Source organism: Poecilia latipinna, unplaced genomic scaffold (genome assembly GCF_001443285.1).
Source record: "Poecilia latipinna isolate Pla-1442-1.1 unplaced genomic scaffold, P_latipinna-1.0 Scaffold2270, whole genome shotgun sequence".
Taxonomy (NCBI): domain Eukaryota; kingdom Metazoa; phylum Chordata; class Actinopteri; order Cyprinodontiformes; family Poeciliidae; genus Poecilia; species Poecilia latipinna.
The window spans coordinates 30445-44165 of NW_015114886.1; the positions used below are offsets into that span (position 1 = coordinate 30445).

At 47.3% G+C, this 13721-nt stretch overlaps 1 protein-coding gene across 12 annotated transcripts in view; it reads left to right on the forward strand.

Annotated features, from left to right (window-relative positions):
* The window catches only part of LOC106937069 (myomegalin), a 48835-nt gene that overhangs the window by 30407 nt on the left and 4707 nt on the right, over window positions 1-13721 (forward strand). For 6 of the 12 annotated variants that reach the window (XM_015018401.1, XM_015018389.1, XM_015018390.1 and 3 more), the window contains 32 exons: window positions 295-432; window positions 508-627; window positions 709-801; window positions 891-1115; window positions 1209-1367; window positions 1453-1554; window positions 1896-2051; window positions 2127-2306; window positions 2415-2609; window positions 2722-2904; window positions 2993-3100; window positions 3191-3277; window positions 3744-3847; window positions 3964-4112; window positions 6554-6666; window positions 6751-6917; window positions 7055-7325; window positions 8195-8399; window positions 8666-8782; window positions 8908-9173; window positions 9679-9893; window positions 10079-10196; window positions 10300-10417; window positions 10531-10585; window positions 10798-11045; window positions 11133-11216; window positions 11298-11456; window positions 11565-11813; window positions 12724-12855; window positions 12932-13048; window positions 13142-13331; window positions 13416-13537. In XM_015018401.1, coding sequence (XP_014873887.1) covers window positions 295-432; window positions 508-627; window positions 709-801; window positions 891-1115; window positions 1209-1367; window positions 1453-1554; window positions 1896-2051; window positions 2127-2306; window positions 2415-2609; window positions 2722-2904; window positions 2993-3100; window positions 3191-3277; window positions 3744-3847; window positions 3964-4112; window positions 6554-6666; window positions 6751-6917; window positions 7055-7325; window positions 8195-8399; window positions 8666-8782; window positions 8908-9173; window positions 9679-9893; window positions 10079-10196; window positions 10300-10417; window positions 10531-10585; window positions 10798-11045; window positions 11133-11216; window positions 11298-11456; window positions 11565-11813; window positions 12724-12855; window positions 12932-13048; window positions 13142-13331; window positions 13416-13537 — 4945 coding nt within the window. The remainder of the gene's footprint in view (window positions 1-294; window positions 433-507; window positions 628-708; window positions 802-890; window positions 1116-1208; window positions 1368-1452; window positions 1555-1895; window positions 2052-2126; window positions 2307-2414; window positions 2610-2721; window positions 2905-2992; window positions 3101-3190; window positions 3278-3743; window positions 3848-3963; window positions 4113-6553; window positions 6667-6750; window positions 6918-7054; window positions 7326-8194; window positions 8400-8665; window positions 8783-8907; window positions 9174-9678; window positions 9894-10078; window positions 10197-10299; window positions 10418-10530; window positions 10586-10797; window positions 11046-11132; window positions 11217-11297; window positions 11457-11564; window positions 11814-12723; window positions 12856-12931; window positions 13049-13141; window positions 13332-13415; window positions 13538-13721) is intronic. The other 6 variants (XM_015018395.1, XM_015018396.1, XM_015018393.1 and 3 more) reach the window with 5 other exon arrangements.

Below are 13721 nucleotides of genomic sequence, written 5' to 3' on the forward strand. Positions count from 1 at the left end.
AGGTGAATCTGTGAAAACTCAGCTGTGATCAGTCAGTACTAGAACAGCAGTCTCTGCGTTCTCAAGAGGAAGGAGGACCTTTAATGGTCAAAATGTCTTAATTCAGCACATTCTGTGACGGAGATTGAAAGCTCAAAGAGATTATTAGCCTTTGATGTTCCCCTGTTATCTCCAGCCTGAATGAACCACAGTAATGTCCTGAAAAGTAAAAATGTATATCTTTACACTTTTATACGAATATGAAACAAAACGACGAGTTGATTGCAAATAAATCGGGTTTAATATAATCTTCAGAGCCTCGTTGAGGAGCAGCAGAGTCAGCTCAACCAGTACGAATGTGCGGCGGGTCAGTGCGTCAGCGAGCTGCAGAAGGCCCAGCTCCAGGTCCAATCCCTGCAGGCAAAGATCCAGGAGAGCGAGGCCAACAACATGGTGAGGCATGTTAAAAATAGCTACATTTTAATCACACTGCAGGTCTGATTTATTTATTTTTTTCTCCATTCCTAGAAGCTGCAGGAGAAGCTGACCGAGATGGAGTGTGAGCTGCGTTCGCTCCGACAGGCGGCCCAGAGTCAGGAAAGAACCATTCAGGGCCTCACAGAGTCCATCACCACCAAAGACAGCGAGGTCCGTGTTTGCAGACGTAGAAATCTGAAACATTTTTTTCTTTTAAGTGAGCTGACTCCTGTTTTCCTCGTCTCTCTGAAGGCCCAGGAGCTGTACCATCTGATCGAAGGCCAGAACAGCACTATGTGCAAGCTGCAAGAACTGGCCCATCGTAACCAGCTCACTCAGAGCCAGGTGAGACCCGCTGCGTGTCTTATGTCACGTCTCCCGACCCAGAATCTCGTGGTTAAGATGCGGAGCCTGATCGTTCGTATTTTCTCAAGACTCCCGCGGGGATGAGCGAGTCCCTGACGCTCGGCCAGCTGCAGGGTGAGCTGGTCCGGGTGCAGAGCTCTCTGTTCTCTCTGGGTCTGGAGCTGGAGGCCAGCCAGAGGAGTCTAAGGCAGAGCCAAAGGCAAGGCGACGACCTGCTGAGGTTCAAGGACCGGCTCAGCTCCGACCTACAAGAGGAACTGCAGCACAGGGGGGTCACAGAAAAACACAACCAGGTCAGCGCGGCCGTTCATGTGCCGCTTTTATACCCGGATGCACGAGGCGCGCGCGTGCGTGCGTGTGTGTAATCACTCCTGTTCCCGCCGCAGGACCTGCGCGGTGCTCTGCAGAAGATTCGCTCCGAGCTTCAAACCAGAGAAGCGGCTCTGAAGGAATGCGAGGCAGAGAAGACGGCAGTGACGCAGGAGAAAGACGGGATCATTGCTCAGCTCGAGCGCTCCCTGCAGGACAAGGAGCGGCAGCTGCAGGTAGGATCACGCACACAAAGACACAGGCGCTCATTATCATACGCTTCACGGAGCGGGCGTTGATCTTTGCTGTTGCTGCCTTCAGGAGTACTGTGACATGTTGGAGTCGACAAAAAGCTCCAAGCCAAGAGATGCTCTGCTAGAGAAGCTGAGGGAGCGGATTAAGGAGAGAGACCAAGCTCTGGAGGTAAAGCAGCCACACAAACGCCTCTTAGAAAATTGCATGACAATCATTCCTCCTCCCTTTTAAAAATGTTAATTAGCTTTTATATCACAGAAAGCCTTTGTAGTAAACTTTGCGACCTGTGATATGAGCGTCACGGCTGAACGTGGGCGGACCGTTCACTCGGTAGGCTTCAGTCGGCCATAGAAACTTAAAGATCAGAACAACAGAATATTTAAAGGGTGTTTGGTACTTTTCTTTTTTTTTTTTTATCTGTTTATTTATGTTTATTCTTGTTTCTTATTCCAAAAGAAGCACAACGTTCTGGAGTTGCACCCAATAAGTAATTGGTTTTCTGCTCGCAGCGCTCCATCGATGACAAGTTCCACTGTCTGGAGGAGCGCGAGGGCCAGGTGAGGGCGCTGCAGCTCGCCCTCAGGGAGAAGGAGCGCGACCTGGAGAGGCTCCGCTGCATCCTGTCCAACAACGAGGAAACCATCACGGTACGCTCATCGGCAAATGTCAGAGCTGTTTGTTTTTTTTCTCGCTGTCTGTACGAATGAATCCGTGTGGGCTTGTTTTTCCTCCACCGCCAGAGTTTGGACGCTCTGGTGCGCAGCAAGGAGCTGGAGTTGGAGCAGGCAGCGGAGGCCTACAGGAACCTGCAGTGGCTCAAGCAGAAGAGCGAGGAGAAGGAGACAACGGCTCTGAGGGAGAAGGACACCATCATCCACCAGCTGCAGGCGGCCCTGCAGGCGCGCAGCCAGGAGATGCAGGTAACGCCCAACACGTCCTCCGTCATACGGGCGCTGCTGGCTGCCCAAACCTGTGCTGCCGGTTTTACTTTTGCCGACGCCGCTTTCTGTTTTGTGTACCACGCGCAGGATCTAACGACCACCCTCGTTGCCCGGGTCCAGGCCGGCCCCACGGGGGTCGTGGAGGAGCTGAAGGCTCGGCTGGCCCTTAAAGAGAAACTGTTCCAGGAGCTGCTGTCCGACCGCACCCGGCAGACCGACGAGCACCAAGCGCAGGTCCTGGATCTGCTCAGCACGCTCAGCTCCAAAGACCAGTACCTCCAGGTTGGCAGTGCAGATGGAAAGAAAATGCACCTAAGCGGATAGATCGGCGCTAAAAAAAAAAAAGAAAAAAAGAAATCTTAAGAAAAATCTCTCCGTCCTTTATTTCTTTCAGGATTACTCGTACAGGCTCTCCTTGGTGATCACCGAGCGGACAAACGAGCAGCAGGAACTTCGCAAGCAGCTGACACAGACGGAGCAGGAGCTGAGCGAGCTGAGGCGAGAACGGGAGAGGGAGACGGGAGGAGAGGCGGAGCATCTGCGAAGCCTGCTCAAGGAGAAGGAAGCCTTTATTAAGGTACCTGCTGATCCTTCGCTCTTTGGTTTTCCCTCCTCACCTTGTCTTCTACGTTCCTAATCTTACGCCACGGTACACTTTGTGTCAGGAGCTGATCCAGGAACAGGAGGAGGCCATGCAGGAGGAGAGGGAGGCCGAAGTGAAGGCTCTGAAGGACGAGATCCAGCTGGTGTTGAGGAAGGAGAAGGAGGCTCAGGTATCTTCGTCTGAAACTCCGAGATGCTGCACCAAAGTCACGTTTGCGATATATTTTTTTTTTTTACACGGAGTCGTTCTCTTGATGCAGAAGGAGATCGCTGACCTGCGCTCCTCTCTGGCCCATCGGCAGACTCAGAATGCGGCGACAAAAGACGGAGCTCATCAGCAAGTAAGAGTGCGTCAATTAGAGGAAACAAGTCATTTTTCCATTTTTATCCTTTTGCACTATGTGGATTTATTCATAGTTTTATTCACATAACCACAGAATTTGACACATTTTATTGGTATTTATAGCAAAGTCAGATGCAAAGGGGCATGTATTTTAGAACTAAAAGAATATGTATCAATGAATGGCCTTTTTTTTTTTTAAATAAAAGAATATGGCATGCATTTCCATTCAACCCCTATACAACTCCAATTACGCAGTTGATGGAAACTAAATATCGAGAAATTCTGAAGAGAAAAAACTGCAAAAGACTTGAGACTGGACTTGAGATCATCATGAGCTGCTTTGTGTTTGTGTATCATGTGAAATCAGAAGAAAATACATTTACGTTTGTGGTTGTGATGTTACAAAATGGTGGGTGAAAACAACTTTTGCAGAGCACTGTTTATTTTTAACCTCTACCTCTGGTTTCCAGTGTGTGCTAGAGCAGCTGGTGTCTGAGTACAACAAGCTGAATGATGCCCTGAGGACAGAAAAGAGGCTATACCAAAATCTGACCCAGCTTAGCAGAAGTGATGGGTAAGTGGGGGAGGAGGGATGCTTTCATCTCTGCAAATACAAAATGTCTTCTTTTTGGATTTTATGTTTTTTTTTAACATTTTTTTTTTTTTTCATTTTTTTTTTTTTTTCGACAGCAACAGCAGCACAGAGAAGATCCAGACCCTGCACACCGAACTAGACTCGGTTCAGGCGCTTCGAGGGCAGCTGGAGGAGGTTCTGTCCAGGACCCGTAGGATGGCCCTGGCACTGGAGCGGGCAGCTAAAAGGCAGCCTGAGTTTGGAGGTGGGAATGGCGGGGACTAGCCTCCACGGCTGCAGCCGGCCACTCACTAACGCTGCCCTGACGCTCAGCTCTTCAGAGTGAAAGTCTTAAAAGTGAGACAGAGCTGCCTCTAAGGTCTGAGGGTCCGAGAAACGGCTGAATTTCTAAAGAGAGAACCGCGAAGAAGAGAGTCTGACCCTCAGTCTGGAGGCAGCTCTGCCCAGTCAGCACCAGCTCTACTCACAGAACAGGCTCTGTTCACATTAACCTCTCTGAAACGAAATATGTGCACCTCAGAGCTTTTATCTATATATATATATATATAATATATTCTGTGATCATTGTGTGGATGTGTTTTCCGTTGTTTCTGGTAACTGCCTGCTCCGCAGTTTGGTTTGCTCCGCATTGCCGTGTCTCGCCGGCCGTGTTGTTGCACAGTGAAGTTTCGTCTTGTGGAGACTCTCAATCTCGCGCCTTACAGTGAAACGTCTCACCATCCATCGTTTGTTTTATGTCATCCGTGTGTCTGCATTTGACGAAGATGGCGTAGGATTTCAACTCTTGAGGGTTAACCTTAAGCTTCAGCTTTTTTTTTTTTCTTCAGCGCTCTGTAACGTAAAACCTGCTTTGCTCCAGTTTTTTTTTATATATATATATATATATTTAGTCTAAATATAAGCTGGTAGGTACTGCTTCAGATAGAAAAGTAATGTCACTATTTTAATAAATGCATCATTTTGCAACATGTGCTCATCAGTTCTGTGTTGTAGTGAGCAATATCCAGATGTGAAACGTTGCCTGCCCGTTAGAAATTAATATCGGTAGAGGACATATTCCAGGAAACCTCATCTTGCCTGAGAGGTGGAATAAATGTCAACATTTTTGATTTTTTTTTTTTCTTTTCTTTTTTTTAATGCAATAAAAATAAATGTACTGTTTTTTGTCAAAAGGACCTCTGGTATTGACTTATTTTTTATTGTGTTTAATTAGAAAGTTGTTATAAAAAATACTACATGCCAAAAGATAAATCTACAAAATGGTCCTTGGTTACCTCTCCTTAGATCCAACCTCAAAGGGATTTTCTGTTTGAAATCTTACAACTGAATCAAGTTTTCTGAATTTTGTTTCATTTTTGTAAAAAAACAAAAAAACAATGGATCCACGAACACTAAATGAAAATACGTTCTTGTCCGAATTTAAACTTCCCTCCATCTCTTTGCTTCCTGGTGCATGAAACTGTGGCATGGTTGTCCTGTTTGCATGACCGTTCTGACTCTAACACCCTGTTTCATATTCCCATTCTGCAAATAAGGAATATATATATATATACACATCAGGCATAACATTATGACCACTGAGAACAACTAGTTATCCCTTCATTGGAACGTAACGGGCAACAAGTTAACATTTTGCCCTCGCATCAGGAAAAACGGGGAAGGGAAGGATGTGAGCGAGTTTGACAGCTGGGTCAAAGCCCCTCTGGTACTGCAGCTCTGGTGGCGTGGTCCCAGTCTGTAGACTATCCAAAACTAATAATCCAAGGAAGAACATATTCAGGGGCAGATGTAAGTGAGGAGCAAAGGTTTGGCTTGAAATATGACAACGCTAACTTACAAGTAACTTCTCAGTGAGACATGAGAGGTTATTTTAAGTCAATAATTATTAAAGACTTTGATGCTTGGACAGAGAGTGACTTATTATTAGGCTGGTAGTCATAATGTTATTCCTGATTTTTGTAGGATCTTTGATAATAAAATAGAAACGATCACTTCTTTGCTATAAAAACTTGTATGATTTAAACACACTGAGTCTGTGGAGCCACAGCAGCAACAGAGCCCCACATTCAGCCCTCTTCAGTGCCCACAGAGCATTGTTCAATCAATAAATATTTGGCTGTGTGAGTTGGCTGCCCTGTCACAAACCCTCCCCTTACACTTGTTTACAGATAAAGAAACAACTTTTTCTGATAGTAAGTGATTTGATCAACTGGCCCTAAAATGCTCTGAATATCTAAAAACAAACCTGCGACTCTCACTGGACACTTTGTGGCGTGCGAGTCTGTTTGGTCAGCAGGAACGAATGCGTGCATCTATTTCCTGCTGAGTCACTTTCCACTGAACCGCTTGTTTCCTGCAAAGCAAAAGTCTTCTCCAGTTCCTCTCTTACTCCTTGGATTATTACCCTCAATACGTCAGTAAAAATCTAAATCTATTAAATGTGATGAGCAGCGAGCACAGAGTTCTTCAAATGTCCAAACCTGCATGGCCTTATAAGTTGGCTAACAAAACATGACATAACATTTCCCTCCAGTCCCATGACTCCCAGTGAGGTGGTTTAGAGCCGAGACGTCTGTGGAATGGAGTGGTGATGCAGGAGCAAAACAAAGAACAGAAAGAAAAACTTATTACATAACAGAGCCAGAGGAAGTGGATGTTGCCCTTACATGGTTATTGTGCTTCCAGAGTTCAGCTCAGAAGAGGAGGAGGAGGAGGAGGTAGACGATGAAGATGTCAGCAGCGAGGAGTTCACTGACAGCATAGAGGAGGAGGAGGATAACAGCCTGAACTCCACTCAGGTAAAAGCCCATTTTCATCCCTTTCAGAAAAAAATTTTTTTTGGCTTTTCTGAGAACAAAATGGACGCGTTCCTGTCCCGTTAGGCCTCAGCGAAGCCTCAGAGAGCCGGTGATGAGTCCGGGCGACTGGTAGAGGAGACGGTGCACCACCTAAAGCAGCTTGAAGGAGCCAAGAGGACCCTAGATGCTCAGCTTGAAGAAGTGCAGTCGCAGCTGGAAGAGGATGGATACGCGTCTTTATCTGACATGAGGTGGACGTTTCAGAATCTCCTCAGATTTCCTGAAACTTTTTTTATATTTTACTTTCCTCTTCCTCTGTGTGGATTCATCATCTTTTTTTTTCTGGTGGCTCTGTGTTTGTTTTGTTTTTTTTCTTTACTTGCTGTAGGAGCGCCTTGCAGAGGTTGCAGCAGGAGAACGAGGCTCTGAGAGAAAGCCAGGGGTGTCCAAGAGCGGGGGGGCAGAGGAGGAACGCAGAGACCAAACTGAGCCGACGGGAGGAGAGGGAGAGGAGCAGCGCCGAGGAGGACGATGAAGAGTTTGAATCGTCTCCAGTGGTGTCGGGGAAGCGAGGTCCCTCTAGTCTGAGCGCCGAGTCGGGGAAGAGGCACTGCATGAGGCCGAGCTCGCTGGACCTGAAGTCCAGACAGGCTGAGACGGTGATATTTTATTCACATTTACTTTAACAGCAATTGTTAGCCATCAAAAAACTTCTGAATTTGTAATCCTACACAATCACAAGGGGATTTTATCTGGCTACAACTCAGGGCACGACTAAATGTATTTCACAGTGTACTGGAAAAGTTTTCACACCCTGTGAACTTTTTGAAAGTCACAAACTTCCTTTTATTTTATTTTAATCTTATGTGACCAACACTAACCAGCATAAAAATCTGTGAGGGAAAAGAGGCATCACTTTTATATATATTTTTTTTAAACAAATAAAAAAACAGAAAGGTGTGACATGCGTTTTTTTTTTTTTTTAGTCAACTTTGCTGAGTCTGTACCTCAAGAAGCAACTTGCCCCAGTGTACATTTATGGCCAATTCTGCTTTTCAAACAAGTTCAAGTTCAGTCAGATTGGATGGAGATTGTCTTCATTCAGGTTTTTGATTTGCTTTCCCGACCCTTTAGTAAAATATTCCCACAGCATGATGCTGCCTCCACCATGTTTCAGCACAACGAAGAATAATTTTCATTCCTTTTCACTTAAATGTGCCACATTGTGTTTGTCTATGACATGCAAGCCATTTCCATTAATTTTTTTATGGTCCAGAAACTTAAAAAAAATAAAGTTCAATAAATTAATTAGGAATGTATTTCCCCCACTTTATCTATAAAATTAATTTTAGGTGAATTCTGTGCGTCGCAAAACTTGTTGATATATCCTGTGTAATGTTAACCTTTAAAATTTTACGTTTTAAAAACTTTTTTACGTAAAAATTCCCAATTTTCAGTCAGTGATGTAGACAGCCACAGCGGCGCACATCTGAACCTGTTTCGTTGCTGAATCTCCGCCCTGTTGCAGACGGTGGAGTCCGCCGGCAGTGGCAGTGAGGCCGCAGCGATTTGGCAGGATATAGAGGAGGGTCTCCGGGAGCAGGCGGCTCGTCTTCGCTCTGACCTGAGCCTGAGCCTGCAGGAGAACAGAGAGCTGAAAGAGAGGCTGATGGTGTCCGAAGCCACCGTCCAGGCTCAGGCCGAGCAGCTCAAGGACTACAGAGATCTGCTAAGTGAGTTTGTCATTTGTAAGCAGAGGGACATGCGCGGACATTTTGGGGAGCGGGTGTGCAAGTATAAAAAAAAGGTCACCTTGGAACCGCCAACTGCCTTAATAGTGTGAGGTTTATTAAAGGCCGCACACAGCACTGTAAAAAAGAACTTTTTCAGAACAGGTGGTCTAGCGCCCCCTGGTGTCCGTCTGTGACACCACCTGTGTGGAAGACCAGGTTATGCTGAAAAACACAATCAGGTTGTGGCTGCTCCTGTGTTATTGCAGCAGAAACGTCCGTGCAGCAGGCCAGTAAGCAGGTGCAGGTGGATCTCCAGGATCTCGGCTACGAGACCTGCGGCCGCAGTGAGAACGAAGCCGAGAGGGAAGACGCCAGCAGTCCAGGTGATCCACACACACACACACACACACACACACAGACCCGTCTTCCCGGAGACCAAAACGTTCATTCTCAACCGCCTCCTGACTTGTCGGGCTTCATTGCGCCTCGTCCTTTGTCGTCCGATCAGAGTTTGACGACTTGGAGATGTGCACGTCGCTGTCCCAGCCTCAGGACTGTGAGGGTGCGGGCGGCGGCTGGTACGGCGGGAACTGTAGCGTGAGCAGAGGGGCTTACAACACGGGGGACGAGTCTGCGTCTCTCCAGCATCTGATCCGGGATCTGCGCTCCCAGCTGACCCGCTGCCACAAGGTGATCCGCGGACTGCAGCTGCGCGTCCGCTCTCTGTCCGCCACCAGCGACTACGCCTCCAGCCTGGAGCGCACGCCACGCAAGGTGACCAACACATCACCCTGCAGGATTTTTTCCTTGATTTTGTTCATGTGGGTGAGGAGAAGCGGATCTGGTCTGTGGTGACCTCTGGAAACTTAAAACAAAAGTGTGAATATTAAACATCTTGCATAACATAGTTGACTGACACCATATTTCGTTTGATTTCGTAAATGTAGACGAGGTAGTTGACCTTCGATGACCTTTGGAGACATTTATGAATATCACTGAACAAACATTTTTGCAGCACAAACATTTCACACCGATGTCATTTAATTTGAAGAAGGTGGGAGGAACCAAATTCACTCAAGTGAATTAAAAAACTAACTTTTTAAAACATTTGTAATTCATAGACGTCCATTTAAAACATGAATGCAGTTTTGATTAATTGTTGTTTAAGTGATTTTCTAAAACAGTTCAATGATGTCTCTTAATTCTAATGGTTTGACGCTCAGACTGACCAAAGGAGTTTTCCTCCCACTAGCTGCTCCGTTTGATGCCCACCTTTCAGGTCAACTGGGCGTTTGAGAGGTCGGCGGGCCCCAGTGCAGCGGAGGAAGATGAAGGCTGGATGTCAGACACGCAGGGAGTCCGCTCCAGCTCCGGGCACAGCAGGGAGCTGCAGGAGCTCATGGAGCGAGTCGCGTCGCTTGAGGCTCAGCTGAAAACCACTGCTGCAGAGGGCAAAGGTCAACCGGAAGAGGGGAAATGTGCCACCTGGCCTGGGTGAGATAACATAGACTGAAGTAGGGAGAAGTTCTTACAGCGAGAAGCACATTTTCACTTGGGCAGATGCACTTTCTCTATTCCCTAGAGTTTGTCAGCAGATGCTCATGAGTTCAGTCATAAGACTCAGAAAACTGTTATCTCTAAGCCACACAGCGGTTCACGTCAAACCTTCCTCTCCTTAGGAAGTACAACTCTCTGATCCAGGCTCAGGCTCGTGAACTGTCCCACCTCAGGCAGAGGATGAGAGAGGGCCAGGGGGTCTGCCACATCCTGACGCAACACCTGGGGGACACTACCAAGGTGCCGCAGCTTCTCATTGTTTCCGCCAAATTTCTTCCGTCTTCTACAACAGAGAGAAGATTTCATGTTTACACTTTCATACTCGCTCCCTAACTGTCCTCAGGCTTTTGAAGAGCTCCTGCGGGCCAACGACGTCGATTACTACATGGGTCAGAGCTTCAGGGAGCAGCTGGCTCAGAGCAGCGCCCTGGCTCAGAGAGTGCTCACCAAGATAAGTGGACGTAAGGAGAACTTTTCTGTCAGGTGTCCCAGCAGGAGAACCATATTTACTTTATCATCCCTTGAAGTTTTTGCTCCTTTAACGTGTTCCAACTTTCCTGATTCCTAATCACAGGTGAGGGGACCGAGAACCACAGCGAGAAAACAGGCCATGAGCTGCTTGCCTTACGGTGCGTCATCTCATCGATTTTCATACTCACAATCCTTTTTTGTGTCCGTGCGTGTGTGTGTGTGTGTGTGTGTGTGCATGCATGCGTGCGTGCGTGTGTTGCTGAAGGCGACTAGAGGTTAATCCGCTCTCCTTGGTTATTCCAGATACTTCAGTTCAGTAAGTGGCTTTGAATGTATGTCCTGAATTTTTTTTTTTCTTTTTTTCTTGCAGGCTGAGTAAGGAGCTACAGCAGAAAGACAAACTCATCGAGTCACTCCACACCAAGCTCCACCAGCGTCCTGAGACTCCGTCCAGCTGCCACGCCCTCTCTGAGACCACCGACCAATCGGACAGGACCTCCCTGGTGTCCGATGAGTACCAAAGCAACGAAGACTTGGAGCTGTGCTCGGACATGGCAGCCACAGAGCTCCCGGAGGAGCAGCGGCTCCGGCAGCAAGGCCACGCGTCACAGCCAGACGGTACTCTTAAACTCTTAAACTGACTTGCTCTTTCTCCCTGAAATACGCATCGTTCTGTCCCTTCATCTTCCATGCACCCTCCCCTAGTCTGTCCATCTCTCCCGCCTCTTCGTGGCCTCCTCAAGGCTTCCAACAGCTGTCCCAGCATGCTTTGCTCTTCTGCAGTTAGAGGTATGGGATTCACTGCAAAAGAAAGAAAAAAAATTCTTCTTTTGTGTTTGCTATGTTTAATTTCCTGTCATTCTCCACCAGCCCCTTTCAGTGCACCCATCTCCTCCCTCTCTGTGTCCTCCGGCCCTGACGTCTGGGGTTACGAAGTCATTTCTGACCCCCGGCCCAGGGCCCTGTCTGTTGCCGCTGTTCGCCCAGAGCTGGACATGCTCTACAGACAGATGCATGAGCAGAACAGGGGTGAGGGGCCACAGAGAGCGTGTCACAAGTGAAATGTTTTGGATTTGGACATTTTCGCTCCGTCTCTGGCTCACTCTTCTCGTCCTGTCCGCATGCGTCTGATTGCAGGATTCCCGGTCGCCCAGGACACGACCCTGTTCGGCCTTCCGCCTGGCCCGCACAACCAGCACAACCTCTCCAGCTACAACCAGCTATCCCATCATGCCTTTCAACACTACCAGCTGGGTGGCATCCCTGAGTGCCACTCCGTTAAGTCTGACTCAGGTCTTTTGAGAGGGCAGCCTCTGTGGGACGTGGACAGCTTAGTTCAGCCAAACGGGACCTTTTCTGGAAACCAAACACCAAGCAGTCAAACAGGTGAGGCGGTGGTGTGGAAAAACAACTTTGGTCACTTTTTGTTACTTGGCAACCAGGAACTATAATGCCGTTTTGGTCTGGGTTAGACTTTAGAAACGACTTACAGGAGCAGTAGGCAACACATTTTTTTTTTTTTTTAATGAGTCTTGCAAACATTGCATTTTATATAAGAGTTGCCTGCTCATATCAGGAAAACTGTAGTAATACATTTGGATTTTAATTCATATAAACAATACTCAAGTATTGAAAATGAGGAAGTTATAGTCATTTTTGGGAGGAACAACTCGATGCTACTGGGCAAGGGACATATTAAACCTACAGCTGGTATCATTTCATAATTAATTATGTAAAGAACTACCTGTTAATGTTCTGTAATTTGCATTAGCAACATAATTGTTCTTTTAATAAGGCACCAAAACGGTTTCCAGCCCACGTCCTTTTAAATCTGACTCTGAGTTTTAGGTGATCGACCAACAGAAGAAAGTGCTCTGCACCAAAACTGAACCCACCATCCTCACTGAAAGGCACGGTCATGGCAGCATCATGCTGTGGGGATGCAAAGTCTGAAATTAAATCCAGCTGAGAATGAGTTTGCAGAATGCAGCATAAATTCTTCTTTTGATACGCAGATATGGCGGAGATTAACCCCAAGAAAGATTTGCTGGGCTCTCTGTAGAGAAAGGTGTAAATGTTTAGAGGGCTCCACATACACACTCACGCCGTCAAACCTTTCAAATATTTATTTATTTATTTTTGTCTGTCACGTGTAATTCCGATAAAACAGACAAAAAAAATGTTGGTTGTGTTGTGACAAAATGTTGAAAAAGCGCAAGCGGCGTGAACCCCCGTATCCTGGGCTTCGCCATCTTGGAGGGAGAAACAAAGCTGATGATGTACTGCTTGTCCGCAGGAGTGAATTTGATCGAGGAGCACCTCCGAGAGGTCAGATGCCTCCGTCAGCGCTTGGAGGAGTCGATCAGAACCAATGAGAGGCTCAGGCAGCAGCTGGAAGATAAACTGGCCTCCACCGGGCGGGATGGAGGTAAAGAGTCTGCAGGATGCGTCTGAAGCATCTCTTTCTTTCAACTGAATGACAATAATCACCTTTGCCTTTTCAGGAGCACCAACAAACATCTACATTCAGGGACTTGACACGGTCACCCAGCTTTCTAGTGAAATCAGGGTCCTGAAAGAGGAAAATCTCAGTCTGCAGTCTCGCCTGCAGGCCAGCACAGGTGCACGGTCATTGAAAAGCTTCCAAACAACACAAACTCATTTTCATCTCATGAATTGCTCCCGTAAAAGCTGCCGGGTGCTCTTGCCGTCAGACACAAGCGAGGAGGTGGCGCAGCTGCGGGAGGCCGTGTTCGCAGCCAGAACCCGCCTGAAGCAGGCCGAGCTGGAGGCCGAGCAGTGGAAGGAGGAGCTGCGGCGCCTGCAGGCTCACACTCAGGAGCAGGGCCAGCAGATCCACGCTCTGAGGCAGGAGCGACAGGCCAACCAGGACAAAACCAACAGGTTGCTGTCGCTCCTTTCCGCGCCGATTCTCTCCGTTGCGTGTTTTGTGTTGCTTTTATGAATTACAAAACTTCGCCTCGCCAGGCTCCAGCACGAGACGTCTCTGCTGCAGCAGCAGCTGAGTGAGAGCAGAGAACTGATCCACTCGCTGCAGAGCGAGCTGCACGTTTATGACCGAGTGTGTTCCAGCACCAAGCCTAACAAAGGTCAGTCTGTCATTTTGTTTTACCCACATTTTAGTGATGACATTTGAATATGTATCTACAGTTTATTGTAAATGTCCCTGTGGGTGGCTCCATCTAGTGGTAGAGTCATTAATTACAACTTCGGCTTTTTTATATTTTACCAAGTTATAACCTCAAATTATAAGTGATATTTAGCCAAAACATT